The following is a 20733-nucleotide window of genomic DNA, read 5'->3' on the forward strand; positions in this document are numbered from 1 at the left end:
AAACCAGGAGCTAACCTGTGGCCATCATATTGCTAAAGCTTTGATTTCAAATTGCACAACAGCCTTTGAAATGGAAGTTTTGCCAATTGAATAGCAGTGTGTTCTGTCTGAACACAAGGAGGTTTTGGCATTGATGAAGTGTGCAAAGTAGAGAGGAGGATTAGTGTTTTGAAGAAAGTGTGGTTAACAATTGAAATTTGTGTCTAAAGCACATAATTGTGTGTTGTGTTTTGAAGAAAGTGCGGTTAACAATTGAAATTTGTGTCTAAAGCACATAATTGTGCTTATAGTTTAGCAGAATTGGTTTAGGGAGTTGGCACATGAGTTACAGGTTGTGGTCATTGTGCCATAAGTTCCAGTTTTTGAATGTAATCAATCGAGAAAAACTGTAAGCACACACGTGTTACATTTCTTACATGCACTACACATGTTAGAAATGAGCTGAGAGAAACTGACGCTCTTCACAGGTGCAAAAGAAATGGAAAGGGTGTGTGTGTGAATGTGTGTGTGCATGTGAGTGTGTGTGTGTATGCATGTGAATGTGTGTGTGTGTGGATGTGTGTGTGTGCATGTGTGTGTATGCATGTGAGTGTGTGTGTGTGTGAGTGTGTGTGTGTGTGCATGTGTGTGTGCATGTGTGTGTGTGTACGTGTGTGTGTGCATGTGCATGTGTGTACGTGTGTGTGTGTGTATGCATGTGAGTGTGTGTGTGTATGCATGTGCGTGTGTGTGTGTGCATGTGTGTGTGTGTGTGTGTGCATGTGTGTGTGTGCATGTGTGTGTATGCATGTGAGTGTGTGTGTGTGTGTGTGCGTGTGTGCATGTGCGTGTGTGTACGTGTGTGTGTGCATGTGCGTGTGTGTACGTGTGTGTGTGTGTGTGTGTGTGTGTGTGTGTGCGTGTGTGTGTAGATGCATAAACATACTACTGTCCGTTCTGAATGGTTTAATTCTTCTGCATTTCATGTGCTTTCGATCTGTTTTTGGAAGAATCCTACTGTGCAAAAAATAACTGTCAGTGTCAGTTGATTGTCCTAGTTTTTGACAGCTTAGGTCACGTTCACAAGCTGGCGGTAGGCTACGTGAACTTTGCATTGGGATGGCTGCATAAAACCAAGTTTCATCTGCCCTTGAACTGTAAAACCCATAATGGGACTGTTAACCTGCTTAAATTGGTTGGACTATTCAGAAAATGTGATTCCTGATGAAAACTTGACTTGCGGAATGTGGAATCAGATAAAGTATAGAATATGTATGTACGTGGTTGGGGCCGACAACACAGTAAGAGCAAGTAGTAGAGCAAAAAAAAAAAAACGACAAACGCAGTTCTCTCTGAGAAGCAAGCGGAGCTAAAAATCCTGTGCGGGGCGAAGAAAGAGAGCAAGAGAGATGGACAGATTGGGGGAAGGAGAGAGAGTGAGCGATGTAAGCCCACTGAAATCACACTTGTGTGCACACAGAGGCAGCACCACTGCTCCTCACTTCCATGTTGCCTGGGTCTCATGAACTCTTTTGCATGTTGCTTGGCAACAGCGACTGACTACTGGAGTACAGCCAATACCGGCGCAGTAGTGTAGCTTTACACTGTGATTTGGGATATAAAAGTAATATGCACGATTGGGACTGTAGACAGGCTACATTCACAGAGGACCCCTTAGCCACGCACATCACGGGCGAAGAAGTCTTTAGATTGCGTCTCACTTACAGATGGTGCTCAGTCACATGCATACAGGCCACAGATGGGACATTCACAATGTTGAGGGTCATTTTCGCGAAGTTCACTGCCTTCACTGGGCATGTCCAAGTGTAACAAGAGAGAAGCAGAGATTAGCCCTGTGTGTGTCAGCTCAATTAGTGAGCATTTTCAAGGGCAAAGTAGGCATGAAACCACAAAGTAAGTACAAAGTGGTATTCACACTAACACACACACACTCACACACACACTCACACACACACACACTCACACACAAACAAACAAACATGCACGCTGTCTTTCTTGTAGGGTTGGTAGCACAGGTGTAAGTGGCAGAGGAGTGATGAGATGTACTACCACTGCTATGGGTCACACTCCAGCACCTCAGCCTCTGCGTGTCGACCCGCATCTATCATCTGTCTGCACAGACGCACGCACACACACACGCACACGCACACGCACACGCGCACGCGCACACGCACACGCACACGCACACGCACACGCACACGCACACACACACGCACACACGCACACACGCACAGACACACACACACGCACGCACACACACGCACACACACACACACACACACACACACACACACACACACACGCATCTATCATCTGTCTGCACAGCACCAGTGATCTGCCCCACATTCGCCTCTCGCAGCCCCGGCCGTTCACCTCATTCTCTGGACATCAACGCGGTGCCTGCCGGACACTCTGCAATGTTACACTTCAGTGGAACCCATACATTCACCAACACTCCTGGCATTCCTGGAAATCTCCGACCACCTAAGGGTGTGTAGTAGTAACAATGTGTAGCTAGGTTCATCCAATCCAGAGACACACCAGCCAGTGGTGAGAGGAGGTTTAATGCACAAGTATTATCCGTTTACTGTATCAATGCCATTCTACTAATAGTTCAGCTGGCAGAAGGTATTCTTTTCTATAACATACCCTCCATATGATTGGCAGCCTGCTTTTGTGTAACATAGTATTATGGGAGACGGACAGTAGTATTACATGAGAGGTTAAACATAGCCTAAAATGTTAAGGAAATGACAATAGCATAACAGCTATTTACAGATGTCTGTAATTGATGTCAGCAATTACGGCATGTCACTGTTGGAGACACACTGGTGGAAGGTAACTGGAATGGGGGGTGTAACTGATTAGGAACAGAGTTCTGGGAAATAAGGGGGAATATCTAGTAATATCTCTTAGGGATGACCTGGAATTCTTCAGGTTCGTCGGCACAAATCGTTTTCCATGATATGCTGTTTCTATTTTTCATTTTTCTAGTCCAGGTTCCCATATGCCATGGTCTGGTGTTGAACATATCTTTACAGGTCGACAGAGGAGACCCCATTCCTCGGATATTGGTTTGGTTATGGCAATGGAATAGCAGACAGGCTACAGCGAATCGTATTGTTTGTCAAACAATTATTTGTATTTGCACAACATATCATTCTTCTGGGTTTGTCTGTCGTCGCGTGAATAATAAAGGCATTAGCACAGTGAGCTATTTAAAGAAACAGTCCTCATCTCAGACTAAATGAATCAGGAGACAATCTGCAGAACTGTAACCAGCTAACAACTATGAGGTTGAAAATATTAGCACAGTGAGCTATTTAAAGAAACAGTCCTCATCTCAGACTAAATGAATCAGGAGACAATCTGCAGAACTGTAACCAGCTAACAACTATGAGGTTAAAATATTAGCACAAAGAAGGCAACATTAAGGAATCAGACATCATTAAACCCACAACCCAGTTCATACAAATGTATCAGATAAAACACATCATATACCAAACATAGTCTCACTAGCCAGCCCCTACACAAAATCTTTATTTGAACAATCCCTTCGATAAAGGGTTTTGGGCAAATGGAAAAAGATCAATACACAACTTAGGTATTACATAACATCAGTCCGTTTTGAGAGTGGGATTCAAAGCGAGGGGCTGGGGTTGCATGCAGCACTGAGTCTGTTGTACACTGAAATGGAGAGCGGAGACCAATCACAACATTACAGCCTACTGTACACCGCAGAGAAAACTCTACTCCGTGTTGCATAACACGCATTTCCTCACTGCGTAGCACATTAGCTCTCACTGGATTGACTTTGGGGGGTAGCGTCTCTCTATCATTCAGCGTTGAGTGAGGCGATAGATAGTGACAGGGGAGAATATCAAATGCCCATCAATATGTGATTTCCTGTTCTTGTTGAAGGATATCTGCTGCAATAGACCATCGAATCACACATAAGCAGAAACACAGCATTCATGCCCACAAACAGACCCCTACACACGCCTGAACATGGAGCATTCATGCGCTGGCCCCCACGGGAAACGAGGCGTCAGGGAAAAGGTTTGAGGCCGTGCAATGCAGTGCATGATGGCTGAAAAGCGCGTCGCCCATGAACTCCGTTATTAGGGCACAGAACTACTAATAACTGCGCGTAGAGGCCGAGTAGCACGGCCGCCCAGCATGCACAGTGTTTAACGTGCTCAGAGCAGAGTCCTACTGTGCACAGTCACTCTACATGGCAGCTTGAGATCGTCCTGAGATCAACCCATGCATGAAAAGCCAATATGCTGAAGATGTGGCGGAGATGAAGCCAGAGAGACTGGCTCAGGCTCAGGCTCACGCTCAGACTCAGACTCAGGCTCAGGCTCAGGCTCAGACTCAGACTCAGGCTCAGGCTCAGGCTCAGGCTCAGGCTCAGACTCAGGCTCAGGCTCAGGCTCAGGCTCAGGCTCAGGCTCAGACTCAGGCTCAGGCTCAGGCTCAGGCTCAGGCTCAGGCTCAGGCTCAGACTCAGGCTCAGGCTCAGGCTCAGGCTCAGGCTCAGGCTCAGGCTCAGGCTCAGGCTCAGGCTCAGGCTCAGGCTCAGGCTCAGACTCAGACTCAGGAGTTCACGTGTGTTTTTGGTACAGTGCTCACCAGCATGGGGAGTACAGTCAGGGAAGCACAGTGAATGGGCACATAAAGACTGAACAAAAATGTGTCATCGGGAGTGTGTTTTGTTGTATTGTTTTATAGTATTGTGTGTTTATGTGTATGTATGTGTATGTGTGTTGGTGGTGTGTGTGTGTCTGGGACAGAGAGAAAGAGAGATATAACATTTGTTATGACTGTTACTGAAGTTATGAACAGTGCCTCCTGCTATGGGGCAGCCATGGCACCAGCCTGGCACCAAAGGGAGACTGTACTGGACTGGCATGAAAAATGGGGGCTGGGGGAGTGAATGAACAGCACTCTCCCCTCCCTCAACACCCATGGCTGAAGTGCCCCTTGAGTAAGGCACCTAACCCCCAACTGCTCACGGGCGCTGCGGCTGAAGTGGCTGCCCACTGCTCCAAGCGTGTGTGTGTGTGTGTGTGTGTGTGTGTGTGTGTGTGTGCTCAACACTCCTAGTAGTGTGTGTGTGTGCTAATTGCTCAATGGTTCTAATGTGTGTGTGTGTTCACTGCCAACAGATGGGTTAAATGCAGGAGTCCGGATTAATAAAGTATCTAAAATCTAAATCCTACAGCAAAAATGACTGAAGTACCCTATTTCACCCCAAAGGTGAGGGAGATGAAGTGTTCATACTCAAGCCTCTCTCAGACTATTCAGACAAGTATGAATACTTAAATGTTAAGTATGAATACTTGTCTCACCGCACAATCCCCATAATTATAAAGATGTGATGCATGTGTGTATAACAAATCTGTGTGTATATAGGACACACTGTGTGTGTGTTTATGTGTGTGTGTGTGTGTAAGAGTGAGTGAGAGAGAGAGTGGGAGAGAGAGAGTGTCATGTGTTCGTAGCGTGGGCGTGGATGCTGAGGCCAACCAAGTATTCTCTGCTGGAAATGTCATGCGCGTCTGCAATGTGCAAGTGTGCTGTCATGCGTGTCTGGTGATCTCGCTCTCTCTTCCACAACAACCTCTCGCATCGCTTTCCCCCCAACTGTTTGTCTCTCTCTCACCCCCTACCACCATTTCTATCTGTCTTCCATTCCTTTCCATTGGTCACTCCCTATCTCATTGAGGTCTTTTATTCTCATATTCTCCATTGGTCACTCCCTATCTCATTGAGGTCTTTTATTCTCATATTCTCCATGGCTCGGTTTTGCTAAATGATCCTCTAGTAAGCTGTCCAGCCTTCACCGTATTCTTCCTCTACTGTGTTCTCTCCACTCCTCCCTTACTGTATTCCTCTCATTTTCCTCACACGCTCTTTATTCCCTTTCGTCTTGCTCCCCCCTCCCCCTGCTTTCCCCCTCCCTCCTTCCTTCCCTCCCTCCCTCCCTCCCTCCCTCCCTCCCCTACCCACTCGTTCTCTCCATCTCATCACTAGACCTCAGGGAAGTTTCATTATGTAAGAGGAGCGAGTGCAGTAAAACACTGCTGCAAACCAACGCTTAAATAATTCACCCAGACTGCTAAATAAAGCCTGTGAGTCCAGATAATGCATGCAGATAGTACATGCTCCGGTCCTAACCCTAACCCTCTCCAAAGGCCATCACACCCTGACCATCACGGGCCTGACATCAAAACTACATGGGCTTCAGTCTAGGGCTCTGTCACTGATATCTATACACTCGCTCAACACACAGTCTGATATCTATACACACACTCAACACACGGTCTGATATCTATACACACACTCAACACACAGTCTGATATCTATACACACGCTCAACACACAGTCTGATATCTATACACACACTCAACACACGGTCTGATATCTATACACACACTCAACACACGGTCTGATATCTATACACACACTCAACATGCGTCTCATACCTATACACACACTCAACACGCAGTCTGATATCTATACACACACTCAACTTACGTCTCATACCTATACAGACACTCAACACACAGTCTGATATCTATACACACACTCAACACGCGTCTCATACCTATACACACACTCAACACGCAGTCTGATACCTATACACACACTAAACACACGGTCTGATATCTATACACACACTCAACACACGGTTTGATATCTATACACACACTCAACACACGGTCTGATATCTATACACACACTAAACACGGTCTGATATCTATACACACACTCAACACACAGTCTGATATCTATACACACACTCAACACACGGTCTGATATCTATACACACACTCAACACACAGTCTCTGGGTCCCTGCTGTGACACTGTGCCTTATAGTAGGCTATCACATGCATTAGCATCCATGCAAAGACATACGCACGCACACACACACACAGGCATACACACACACACACGCACACACACACACACACACACAAACCAGCATGCACGGGCTAGTAGACCCGCAGTTATGTTACCAATTCATGCTGCAATAAAGCAAGGAACATTTCTATGTACAGAATCCATAGTTGTTTATGATTTCTAATCAAACCCTGCCCTGATTCAAAGGACAGACTGAGGGCTCTAACTCATCTCACTCAAAAATCATTTGACGTTAATATGGTGGCTCCCAACACTGAGAACAGCATACATCTTATCATACAAAAGTTATGCAATATGATAAGCATTATCAATAAACAAATGTATTTCAAAATTGAGGAATAGGAAAAGAACAAGCATGTGACCATAACCTCCCCAGTCTGTATTGGGAATCCATTCGAATCCTCTGTTAGACTATTAAACTGTTCATATACCCTGAGATGTATCAGGCCCGGGTCTGAGGGGCCAGGCTCTCACACAATTATTCCAGTTTTGTCACGACGATATACTTCAGAGCCCTCGCAAGCCCCAGCAGAACTAACACAGATAATGTCCTAGAATCGCACTTCGTAAAGTAGGCCACTGAGAGATGGGACCACTGGGACTCACATTGGGGTAATGGGCCAAGTGGCATTCACGACATACACACACACACACACACTCACGCGGCCAGGCCACCACAAACGCTACCAGACTATATCACCAACGAGCGCCTCGACCGCATGAGGAGGATAAAGGCCGCTGGAGCACAACCACTTGTCATTTTTTGTTCTATAATTCTTGTGTTTGGTTAAATTATGCATGAGAAAGAGTTGTAAAAGCCTTTGATATCCTAAAACAATGAACCCTATCCATATCCCTCCCCTATCACTCAGCAGATCTCTCACATGGTATTTACTTAACAATGATCAAAAGAAGGCCAATTAAAGCCCATAAACCTACACTTAACATGAGGTCGTTGACTGTATATGTTTGGTTAGGCCTTCGGTAAACTGTACATGCATGTATTGGGTATTACCCAAGAATACTGTCTGTGTAGGCACATACAATTAAAAGACAAGATTAACACATAATGGAGATTATAGTATTGCCACCTCTACATATTCCTACAGCATGGGTGTGAGGGCCCAAGGAGGAGCCGAACCGCAAAACGAAAATGTTGTTTGTAACCTGGCCTAACCTGACTTAACAATTACAGGCCTTCACACTCTCAAATCAGCTAGCCAAGGGTAATGTGTAAACCACCTCTTGATTCAATCTGTGAATTTCATCCGCGCCAATGTTTCATATTTTTTGGGGGAACGGCCGAGGAGCTGTCCGTGGTTCTGAAACCTTGATACACCATCAGCGACAACTTAGGACATCCTTGGGAGACTGAAACCACATGAAAGTATCCATGCGCCTACACACGCATCTCTAATATACCTAAATAAATGTATGTATTTTGTTAGATTGTGAGACCAGGATCAACCAGGCTACAACTTTTTTTTATCAGCCAATGACTACTGTAACAATGGTTGAAACGTTAGCTAAGATTTTGGATAACAGTCGGCTTCCGACAATCATTACACTCTCCTTATGGTATATAAGACAGACAGGTATATAAGAACAGATGGGAACCAGAGACAACCTCGTACTTCTGATGGATGCACATGTACACACTCATGTGCGTGCAAGCACGGTCGCGGGCACGCGCACTCACTCACTCCCAATATTCTCGTTTTCTCAAGATAGTCAGGCCATGGAAGGATAGGCCTTCTGATGTGGTAATAAAGGAACCAGTTTAAAAAAATAGAATGTCACACAGTATTAAAACTCCTATTTATAGTTATTGTATGTATTTTTTAAACGAAATAGTTAAGTTAAGCGTTGATCACTAATTGGCTTAATGCAATAGGAACGACTAAACGCCTTTTATTAAAAAAAAAGACCTTTCGCCGTTTTAACACAACAAACGACAAAACCAGGGTTTATTGGCTGTGTTGGTCAACCGACATCACGGATGTGCAAAGGCAATTGAACGGATTAATACTCAGATAAATGGTGCATGATTATCACATAAAAACGGATTGTTAACGGTCTCTCCCTCCCTCTCTCTCTCTCCCTCTCTCACTCGCTCTCCAAATGTAGGCTATAGAACCATCTAACCGTGTAGCTAATTCACCAAGCGCCCTCTACCACAGTGTCAACGAAATCCTGCTGCATCACCGCCTCAACCGCAAAGACCTCCAGAGCTACTCTGCCTTATTTAACGATCCTTCTTCAGCCTGCCCATGGACTAAATCTAATCAGTTCATGACGGCGAAAACCATATTGCATAGAACGCTATTATGAACAGAACACCCCACCCCCACACAGCAGGGCACGGGTCTGTCTTTTCCTATCAGTGTTTACAAACATGAGATGTTTTATCCAAATAATAGCGCGTTTTAGGACTACACTGTACTAATAAACATCAAATATTATGTGGTTTCTAAGGGCTACACAAATGTCAACGCAGTTACGTTGATGTACTGTTCAGTGAGCCTCGTTGTATGTCAGTAGAGGAGAGAAAAATAAAACACCTACATTTTACTACCCGGTCGGCAGAGTTGACCATGTCAACGTTAGACATCTTCATGGGCCGATGCGGTCTCGAAACGAATGTTTTAATTCCTCCTCGTTGAAGGAGCTGCTTATTCTCGGTATGTTTTCGCGGTTGCGAGATGCGGTTGGTGCAGTGGCATCACTCGGATGCGTTCTCTCGTTTCACACCGCCGGCGCTTAGTATGACTACTGCTACTTCAAGAGGGTGGATGCTGCTGAGGTTGCTACTGCGCTGCCGCTGTCATGTGGGGGAGGATGGTGGGAACGTATGGAGAGGAGGCGGAGAGAGATAGAGAGAGCGAGAGAGAGAGAAAGAGCGATTGCTCAGCTCGGGAGATCCTTACTGTGCGTTGCGCCACCCCGACATGGCGAAGAGGGGAACTCCCACGCATCCATTTCAAGGGGCTGCCTGATGCTGCCATCAGGTGGAGGCGAGGGGATTTCCCCAAACATGTGCGCCATGTTTTGCAGTTCAGTGTATCCCTCAACCTTCTGCTTGCAGATCATTTGGAGAATGGGAGGATGGCTTTCACGAACGCTAATATACAGTTGAAGATTTGTTGTTAATCCAGTTCTGAAACCAAGATGCATGTGTGTGTGTGAGTGAGTGAGTGTGAATGTGTGAAGATGCAGATGGTTTCATTTACCAGAGATGAATGTGCAGCTTTCAATACTGACTTGGAGTCAATTTTCGGCTTTGCAATCGTGTTACGGTAGCGGGAGAGTCACACCGTTTAAAATCTTTCTCATATAACAACAGCAAAGACGTAATATAGCCTACTTCATTACTGTGAGATCCTTCAAGTAATTGTGTACAAGGCACAGGTACTTTGGCTAAGTGATGACAGAGAATGTTTCAGCCAAACTGGAGCCTCCCCCCTAAATCTAGAACAGGTTAAAAGATTTGTTCATTTAAAATGCAAAAAAAGGATGCCCCCCACCCCCATCAAATTTCACAATGGAATCGACATTACATGATGCATAAAACCAGCACACAGTTGAAAGATGAATTAGCCAAAACAGAGAGATGGAGAAACCCATTCAGAGGGCAGACATTGTCACTTTCATATGCTGAAAGCCAAGTTAAATGCTTGTGTTATTTGTGTGATGACATATTCCTCATTGGTTAGTATTCTGTTGAGCAGCAAAGAAATAACACAGCGAGGGGAGGTGAAATGATAACGCTGCAATATACAGCATTAGCTTTTAAGAAATGATAAAGCCAATGCACAAACTATAGCCAAATGACCCAAATTACCTTTAACTCACATGTTCACAACTTTTGTCGAATGGTTTGTGCTAGTCGCTTGTTCTGGAAAATCCACAAGGATGTTTTTTTTCCCTGAGCTAAATTCACAGAAAAATATTTGAGACATATTTGAAGTTTATGTTTATGACAAGGATCTCAACATGCCACAAATAAACATAAATCAAATATTTTTTTCAGTCAAAGTAAATTAAACTGTAAAATGGAAAAGCACAATCTAAGAAATCTCTTTCTTTAGAATTACACAGTTTCATAATCTCCCTGTTAATTGTACCATCCTTTTTCTGCAAAACTCAGTGTCCAAACGGCAATGGCCCACCTGAGCATGCACAGTCCACATTGAAAGCTGCAGTATCAGCTCAGCTAGTAGTTCTAGAGAGCAATACAATCTTCACTCTACCTCCCCTGTGGTGAAAATCTCCTCTTTGAATTTAGATAAACTCGAACGCATCCAGCAAAAGTTTCAGTTTTAGAAAGTATGGCTTTGCAAGCTACAAGTTACTTTACACTGAAAAAGGTAAACTACAGGAAACTTTCCCTAGGGAGAAATCTAGTTTAGTTAAGTAACATATAGCCTATACAATGTCCATCAGTCAGACACTAGAGTCCGGGTGGGAGTACTGCACCAAGCAGGATTGCTCAGTTAGCCCAGTGACTTCTAACATAGTATGGAACAACTTCTCTGTACATTTGTTAATAAACAGCAATAATCAATGACTAATTGACACCTAATATATCCAAGTTTAGTGTTACAAATTGAATTTCAAAACATTAAAAACTATAGCCAAATATTTTTCACAGATGAGCTGACTATCCAGCTTCCTGGAACACCCTTAAGAAATAAACCTGTCCAACACAAAACAATCCCATCTAGGCTTTTCATGAGGATAAAATAAGGAATTTTATGTTTTTGCTATATATTTGTAAACTAATTTGGATTTCATTTGATCTTTTTGAAGATTGCTCCAGCACAGAATAAAATATCAAAACAGCACAAGGACCTTTAAGACTGGATCATAGTGATTGATGCATATGTACTGTAAGTCTGTCACTTCTTGTCAGCTAAGTCTCTGTGCAAGTTTACAATACAGACAGAACAAGGTCATCACTTTTAGTATGACAGCAACACCGCTTTAGTGTATTGCACTGTTTAGGCTGAACAGTCCACGAATGTCAGGGGAACGTCAGTAGACTTGTTGTCTCCTATGCCTCACCAGTGTTTTGAAAATCAGTGGGCCATAACCCTAGATGTATGCAAATCATTTCAACCAATGTCACCCATTTTATTTATTGCAAAAAATTAAAAAGAAGATTTGGACTTCTTTCCAATATTTATTTTGTTCTAAACATCTTTTTAGTTTCCAAAATGGCTTACCACCTCCCGACTAAACAGGACAAATTAAGTGGTGATAATCTGTGTGGAAACAAAAATGTAAGACATTTCAGACCAAATGTTTTATCTTGAAATATGAGCTCACAAGATAAAAAGCTACAACTGTGGGACAAAACCTGACTTTTTAAGATAAAATGTGTGGATTTAACTTGGAAATGTAACTTCACTTTTTATCGTCTTTGACCTTGAGTTTGGACTGCCCTAATTAAAGGCTTGGCTACTGTTATCAAAATAAACTTTCATTTGTGTGACAAATACGCCTTCTTGCTTGTGAGCATGTGAAAACACTGTCTCATGAATAAAGAACAACATTGGGTGACAACAAGCAATAGTAAGCTACAAAAAATGAATTGCTGTGGCTATGAAAATAGGTAGGCCTAGGTACCTTAACACAGACTAGCGACAAATTTACAATGCCTGCATAATGTTTTTTGTTGTTTATTTTAATTTTACTCTACGCTGCTGCATAAAGTATACACTTTATACATGCTGCTGTATAGGCTAACACGTTATACAGCAGTGTTAAAATAAAAAAACAATTGCTATGCAAATTGATACTACCCATGAATTCTCAAGGGGGAAATCCACACTTGCGAGAATTGCAAGGTAAAAACGAGCATGATACCAAGTTGTGACTACAAAATACATAGCTTACTATGTCCAGTGTTACAAAAAAACCTTTTCACAAACAGCCATGTAAGAGACTGGTTTACAGGTCATGACATATTTAATATAAAAACCTTTTCATTATATGGCATTTTATGGCATCTTGCGCGTGCTTGTGGGCACGTTGGCGGATGTATTCAAGGGCGGAAGGTGTACCACAGCATCATTGGAAGTAATGCGGTTGCGACGTACTGGACTGCTGTTGGCTGAAGAACTTCGGTCACATCGGTATCTTTCAGTTTCGCTCTAAAATAGGGCGACTGCCCGGCTTCCTGCTGCGTGGATTTAAACAGTTTGGTTTTTATTCTGTTGTTCTCAGGGGGTTTACTAAATAGAAAATAAATAGCACTTCCCAGGGACAGCGTCAGAACAACACAATGGCTCTTAAAAGAATTCACAAGGTAAGATTTAAGTTAAGGCTAGCTAGCGTTTACAGAGATGGCTTAGCATGACAAGCTAGCTAGCACAGGCCTCTACGTTAGTTCATATTAAGTAAGCGTCATAATGTTGGTAAACAACATGGGATACTATTCTCCTTGAGTATGTCCACACACACGATTATATGTTCGTAATTTTGTAGCCTTTTGGTCGTTCATGTTGTATGTATATTAACTCGCTAGCTATCGTTATGGTAAAGCGAGGTAACTTATGTAGCATCAACCACCTTGCTAACAAAGCTGTAACTTGGATAGCTGACGTTAGGCTCGGAGTGCCGTTGCAGATAGTATTAGCAAACGCACAGAAAGGTAGCTGGGGTATTAAATAACAAACTATTTACAGTTAACTTGGTTAGTTTCGTCCACCTAGCCACTGAGCAAACCATGTCAAGGTTCCATTTGCGTTCATACAAGCTAGCTAACATAGCAACTCTTGTAGCATATTGTGTCAGTCATCGGTAGCTAACAAACTTGGCTAGCTAGCAATATAACGGTTAGCGTGTTGCTGAACACAGCTTGTGGGCCTATTTACCAGGTAGCAGCATTCGTTGGCAAGCTTCTTAGCTAGCCTTATTACTTTTAGTCGTTTACTGTAGCAGCATTGGGTATGTAGCGGTAGCTAGTTCCACATGAAGTATCAGTGACTTTTGAGAAGTTTTGATTGATAGCCTATTCTTCTTAGCATTAGCTTAGTAACGTTAACTAATCGTTAGCTGGTTAAGAGAAGTTACTGTTCACAATGAGATGGCAGTTATTGTTAGCTCGCTAGTGTAATTTACACAAACCAGCTAGGATGGCTAGCTGCGCTTTTAGATAACGTTACTAGCGACCCATCCGTCTCTGAAGGTTAGTTTAATTCCTTGTTTTATTTGTTAGTGGTTGGTCTTATTAACGCTGGTCAGCGATAGCTGACATTCAGCTTTATTTGCAGCGGCGATAAAACAATCGGCTAACGTGAACTTCTAATATGAAGTTTTGCCATTAGATTTTGTAGCAAATCGAGATCGATTGCTACACATTTTCTCTCATGTTAGCTAGTCAGGTAGTTGTCGCGTCATTAGAGAATAAACGGGGATATTGGTTTTAGATAGCTAGCAAGCTCCCTCGTAGATGTAGGAGATTAGTGTTCAGTTTACTCACCACTTAGCTAGCAAGCTAACATTATCGTAGTGAAATGTACAAGGAAATTAATAACATAACGAGAGGGTGTTGAGATGGCTCACAGCTTAGCTCGATGCCACATGCCTTCACATTCAACCTGCGTAATTTGACCTGCGTAGTTAGCAAGAAGTCGAGGGTTAACAATATATCGTATAACGTTACGGATTGGATTTACAAATTATGCTTTGTCCTAGAGTCAAATCATACTTGGAATATTGAGACAGTGTGGTATTGATTATAGAAATATATCCATTTATATGAGCAAGGTCCGTATTATTTAAGTTGGAAACTCTGAAGTTAATGTTACCCATGCGATGTGTAGTAGTTGGTTGTAAGTCAGCCCAACGTGGCGCTATCTGGATAGAAGTTAGATAGTAAATGTTGGTTACTGTAGCAGGCATTAGTCATATTGTTTATGTATTGCGTATAAATCTGAACCTGTCGTCAGAAACGGCTAGCAGGTTAAATGACACGTGTTTATCACGCATGGGTTGTTGTATATAGCACATCCCTGATGTGCAGAACATACATTTTGTTTCAAATGTATGTGAACTTTCAGGACCAGGGGTGTTCCGTTTAACTTTATGTTTTGCTGATATAGCACTTTAGCTTCTGGTAGAGGAGATGCAGACGTATAGGTAGGTAGATACTTCCAATTTTTAATCCCGAAGTACAATTAGATGCCCAGCAATGTATTCCTACACATGAAGCAAACGGTATATAGCAGTGAGATGACACCATAACAACTCTTAATAAGGAGGTGCATAATTATGCGAAATGTGCACATGTATGCATTTAGCCTTTGATCAGAACATGTATTTCCACAGTAAGCCACATGTTTTCCCCTTATCCCCCATCACGAAGCCTAACTCCTCAAATGGCCATCTAGACTCTATCATTGAGATGTTGTGGCACCTTGCTGTGGGCTATTCACTCATTCCAAAGCACTATCTTTCATGCTACATTTTTAAAACCAGTTTTAAAGCTACCGTTTTCTATATATGGACATGTCCTCAAAGCTGTGTGTAAGTCAGGCTGGTTGAACTTCCTTGGCAGCATTACAGAGATATTCCCTCAGTAACCCTGAGCACCAGGTTGTCAATCAGATTACAGAACACACGTGATTGGTGGAGAAGGCAGGATAGGTTAGTCTCAGAGGTTATATTTACCATTTGAATTCTTAGGTTTGGTACCAGAATCTTCTTAAGCAGTGGTAACCATAACCAGACATTTGCTGTCATTACTCATCAAATTTTATAGCAGTGTGTGGGCGATGGTTAGACATTAGGTTTTGGCAGATCAAATATTGTTCCTTGACCTTTTGACCACCTATAGAGACTCACTTACCTTAAAAATTAACTGAATTTCTTGAAATAAATAATTAAAGCAGGAAGCGGACAGAGTTCAAGATTTCTGGCAAAAAAAAATGTTAGTAGCATATCTTTTAATGTGACAACTTGACACAACATTTAATAATAATTAATCCGCCCAGCCTATATTCCAAGTACGAGCGTTCCCTGTTTATTCCAACTCCCAACTTCTTGGAACCTGCTGATGACTGTAAGAGAAGCAGAAGTGAGTGTGTGTGTAGTTTGCCACATTGGCTAAATGTTTGTCTTCTCTCACCAGGAGCTGAATGACCTGGCTCGGGACCCACCAGCACAGTGTTCTGCGGGGCCAGTAGGAGATGACAGTAAGTTTCAGTCTGACCAGTTTCAGTCTGCTCACTTTAAAGACCCGTGGGTTGAGTCGTAATTACATTGGGTCCTCCTAAGCCGTAGCATTTTGGCATGCATGGTGCAGGTCCCCAGACTAGTGCCCTAATCTCACTAGAGGGCTAATGGCTAACCCACAGTCATTTACTTCATATCTGTATGCTCTTGGAAAGGCAATTCATTGAACTTATCCCTGACATTTAATTGGCCACCTTTTTTTTTGTAAGCGCCTGTAATTTGTAGACATATCCATTTTTCCCGCAGGATTTACCTTTTTTCAGCGTTGGTGCTGGACCTTCTGTGCTTTTTTTAACTAGAATATTCTTTTAGTAGAATTTTTTTTTCCCCACTAATGATATGATTATTGTTATTAAATTGATAATGGTGCACTGTGTGCAGATAATGAACACTTTTTGGATAGCTTCATGTTTATATATGTTTTTTTTTTTTTCATCATTATTACAGTGTTCCATTGGCAGGCGACAATTATGGGACCGGTAAGTATATTTGTTTAAGTATATATCTTTTTTTCCCCTCCAATGACTCTGAGTATGAAAGATAGATATGCCAAACAATCCAGCCAGACAGGTTGAGTAAGCCTGTTTTAAACACAGTGTGTATCTTGGGGCTCTAACAATGGCAGGAAAGTTGTCATTGTTAGCAGTCTTCAGTGCTATAAAAACGGTCCATCCACTAGGATGTACTCTCTTGGTTTTCTCCGTTTGTCTCTCTTCTTTGTCATCCTTGTTGACTTCAGTTCATTGTACCGTCCCTCCATTTGTCTTGGAACAGTCTGTACAGTAGTCAAGTGGTTATGTTATGCAGGTGTGTTATTCAGGTTGCATTCATTGTGGTCTGGGGACATTGATTGCAGTTGGATGAGTAGTACAGCTGCTGATCCAATGATTCTGAAAGTCATTGGATCATGTTGTTACTCGCCTCAAGAACCATTCACTGCGGCAAAGGGCTGCGAACCTTGGGAATGAAGATGGGGAACCTTAGGCCCCCTATCATTTACATTCATGAAGTCCTTCAGTCTTCCATAGATTTATCCACATCTGACAACTACAGAAAAGATCATTTCTCATGTGTGGTCAGCAACCTTGCAACAAATATATTGGATTAACATTGAGGACTGTAGCTTTAAAATAGGACTTTAAAAACAATCAATAATTAGCAATATCAACTAATATGAAAACAATATTATTAGTAGTAATAATGTATGGTTTTACTTAAATATGATACTCATACACATTTTGCGGCATTATTACTTATGGCCTAATTTAGTTGTTTTTAGTCCATTTTTACTTAATGCAATAATTACACTATAATTCCTACACTATATTTCACATGCCTATGACTGCACCACCATATGTTTAATTAAAGTGATGGCATAGCTATTGGATCAATTCAATATTATGTTGCAAGGATAGATTCCTTCGACTTTAAGCCATCATGCTTGTTGCTGGCTGTGGTAGTCGAATTTGGTGTTGAAATGAAACTGTACAAAATAGTTCTCAAAATGTTAGGGTAGGGACAATACATCACTGTAAATCTTCACTAAAGATGTATCTGCCCTCAACAAATGACAAAGTAACCCTGTGATATTTTCTCCCCACTCTAGAATGACAGTCCATACCAAGGTGGCGTATTCTTCTTGACCATCCACTTCCCCACTGATTACCCCTTTAAACCACCAAAGGTGAGGTCCGGGAGAATGTTGTATTGTGGCTCTTCGAGATATCCCATCCCATGCCAGCTCCACGTAGAGACGGTGTTGCTCAGGATTCCTAGATATGATTGCTAGTTTTTTTTTTTTTTTTTTTTTAATTTAAGTTAGATCGAGTCACACCGCTGGTGTCAGAATCAAAGCACAGCACTATACTTGGACAGCGCCGGCATCAGCACATTAACCGTCTGGACGCCCACTCTCTGCATGCTGATTCTTTGTCTGTACAGTTGGAGGCGCTACGGTGTGCCTTTCAATGCTAGTGTCAAATTGTAAAAGAATTACAAGGCACCATCTCGTCTCAAAGTTAACACTGCAATGAGACATTTTCCCCTTTGGCATCTCTTTGGATTCTTTTCTGGATGCAGGAAAACCCCTGGCTTTGTTGTAGTTGACTGTTATTTGATATCAGTTTTTGCAGGTTGTGAATGTAAACAAATATTGTATTTGTATTATCAAAATGTAAGATCTAGCTAAAGTTCTCTTATCTTTCCATTTAAGGTTGCATTTACCACAAGAATCTACCACCCAAACATCAACAGCAATGGCAGCATTTGTTTGGATATTTTAAGGTCGCAGTGGTCACCAGCACTTACCATCTCCAAAGGTGAGGAACATTCAACGGTCATTTATGTAATTACTTGCAAGTAGGGTCTGAGAATAACTATATTTACCCTGATTTCTTGCATTGGGGCTAAAATAGCCACTTTTTGAGGTATGTTTTTAATGAGTGTCTACTTTTAGTATCCTCTTCAAATGAATTGTAATGGTACATGGTCATGTGAAGGACGCCATTTAGCACGCTTTTATCAGTGCCAGCTAGGCTGTTGGTGGTGCTTGCCAGGTTATGGCATACTTTTTAGGTAGGCAACTAGTTTTAGACCAAAACTCCATAATGCTGCTTAAAAGGTTGCTCTGTGGAATTAGTTTGCTTGTGGATGCATTTTGAAGTCATTCTTTTTGAGTGAGAAGTGATGGTGGTTGAGTCTAAATCTAGCTCTAGCTTATGAAGAAGCTACAGTGAGAATAATTATTAGTCGTTGTGGTGAAGGCAGCACCCGTTAGGAATGGTGAACTGTTACCTATACTGCAGACTCACCAAGTGCCACCAGGAGTTCGTTAAGATTTGGACTAAATGCTGCAGACAAATCGAGCTAAAGCTAACTTGCCACCATACCCTAAACACAAAGATAACAAGATGGGCCTCTTTATCAGTCCAAGGAAGCTGCTGCTGATGTCAAATAAATGCCTGGATTGTGAGGGGCCATTGGGGGCAGGGGGGGACGCTACAAAAACTTGAGTGAAAAATGTAATTTGAAGTCTTTCTCTGTATACTTTATATATACTCTGGGTGTGACGGTGGTCTCTGCTCAGCATTGTCTACACACACACACACACACACACACACACACTTCAGTCACATGCTACAGCATGCTGTTATAATTCCCTCCATCTCTTCTCAGTCCTCCTGTCCATTTGCTCGCTGCTATGTGACCCAAACCCAGATGACCCCCTAGTGCCTGAGATTGCCTGCATCTACAAGACAGACAGGGAAAAGTATGTGCTTTTTACTTTTGTCTCCAAATCAGTTGTGCACTATCTGGATTCAACCTTGTTTGCCCAGAAGAAGCAGCCCATGCCAATCCTCGTGCAAATTCAAATGTCCACTGTGTGTGTGTTTCCTCTCCTGTTCCAGGTACAACAGGATAGCTCGGGAATGGACACAAAAGTATGCCATGTAGCTTTGGAGCAGGAGATTTTCGAGGACCAGCCTCTGTACACGAGGACTAGAGGCACATTGACCACGAAGAGGAAGAAGTGTTGTGGGTTTCCATTGGAGTGTTTTCTTTGAGCCACACCTTCCCTTCCCCTTCCCACATTCCCATCTTTTACACGCCCACCTCCCTGCCCAAACCATGTTGTACATATTTCCAATTGCGAATTGTATTACCTCCTCTCTACACTTACATGCTCCCATCCCCCTGTTTCTCTTCTCCTCCTTCGCTGTCTCTCTGTCTGTCTCTCTCTGTCTGTCTGTCAGTCAGTCATTGTGTCCGCCAATGATTGGATCACGAGACGACAAAGAACAGAAAACACTTTTTCTATTATTATTGGTGGGGTGTATACTTGCATCTTATAATGAGCTGGGTTAACATGGTCGCACCCTACACCAGTAATTACTGTTAGTTCCTTATGAGTTAGAGTACTTATCACCCCTGTTTTGCCATGTGAACAGAGTTTTTATTTGGACCATGAATTGGCGCACGTTAATTTGAAGCTGATAATAAGGTTTCGACATATTTTATTTCCCTCAAAGCTTGTCGAGCTTTTGTCCAGTGGCTTTTCTCTTTTTTTTTTTTTTCCTTTCACTCCCACTTTTTTTCTTTCTGTTTTACTATTGATCTGGATATGCAAGGATACGTATTCCTGACACACACACATCTGTATATTTAATTACCTGAGAGCTCGTCAAGCTTGTGTGTTGATTAAACTGTGTAATAAAAAAAATGATTACTTAAAATGTAGATTTTTGATTCTTTACAATTATGCCTATATCGAAATGGTAGTGAAGGTATTGGAATGTAAAGATGAAGGATTGGATCTTCATACCTGCTGCGTACAGGATTGACTCTTTAGATTAGCGTTATATGGATGAAAACAAACATCTTTGCTGTATTGACTTTTTGTGGTTGATTCAGTTGGGGAGTGTACACCTGGACATTGTAAGATGCCAGTTATTCGCCTTCAATTGGAAGTGTGCTGTCATGCTTCTGACGGGACAGGTTGCAGGAAGGAGCGTGATCAAATAGAAACAAGCTTAAAGAATAGCAGTGGTGTGCTTCTGAAACTC

General features: G+C 42.4%; 2 protein-coding genes across 3 annotated transcripts in view; one reads left to right on the forward strand and one right to left on the reverse strand.

Annotated features, from left to right (window-relative positions):
- The window catches only part of ppp3ca (protein phosphatase 3, catalytic subunit, alpha isozyme), a 37373-nt gene extending 27517 nt beyond the window's left edge, over positions 1-9856 (reverse strand). The window contains exon 1 of one of the 2 annotated variants that reach the window (XM_031572583.2): positions 9497-9856. In XM_031572583.2, coding sequence (XP_031428443.1) covers positions 9497-9548 — 52 coding nt within the window. In that variant the 5' untranslated portion in view covers positions 9549-9856. The remainder of the gene's footprint in view (positions 1-9496) is intronic. The other variant, XM_031572582.2, reaches the window with a different exon arrangement.
- Positions 9857-13020: 3164 nt separating this feature from the next.
- On the forward strand, positions 13021-20403 carry LOC105896974 (ubiquitin-conjugating enzyme E2 D2). The gene is made up of 7 exons (XM_012823844.3): positions 13021-13241; positions 16068-16131; positions 16619-16650; positions 17778-17855; positions 18384-18489; positions 19346-19439; positions 19579-20403. The coding sequence occupies exons 1-7, from the start codon at positions 13218-13220 to the stop codon at positions 19622-19624; spliced, it is 444 nt and encodes a 147-aa protein (XP_012679298.2). The 5' UTR covers positions 13021-13217; the 3' UTR covers positions 19625-20403.
- The last annotated feature ends 330 nt before the right edge of the window (positions 20404-20733 follow it).

This window comes from Clupea harengus, chromosome 8, assembly GCF_900700415.2.
Source record: "Clupea harengus chromosome 8, Ch_v2.0.2, whole genome shotgun sequence".
NCBI lineage: Eukaryota > Metazoa > Chordata > Actinopteri > Clupeiformes > Clupeidae > Clupea > Clupea harengus.

Bases quoted from the DNA above. Each gene is read 5' to 3' on its own strand.
- LOC105896974 (XM_012823844.3), top strand. From the start codon at position 13,218: ATGGCTCTTAAAAGAATTCACAAG. The intron at 16,132-16,618 runs GTAAGTTTCAGT...TCATTATTACAG, and splicing joins GGGGCCAGTAGGAGATGACA to TGTTCCATTGGCAGGCGACA. The intron at 17,856-18,383 runs GTGAGGTCCGGG...TTTCCATTTAAG, and splicing joins ACCCCTTTAAACCACCAAAG to GTTGCATTTACCACAAGAAT.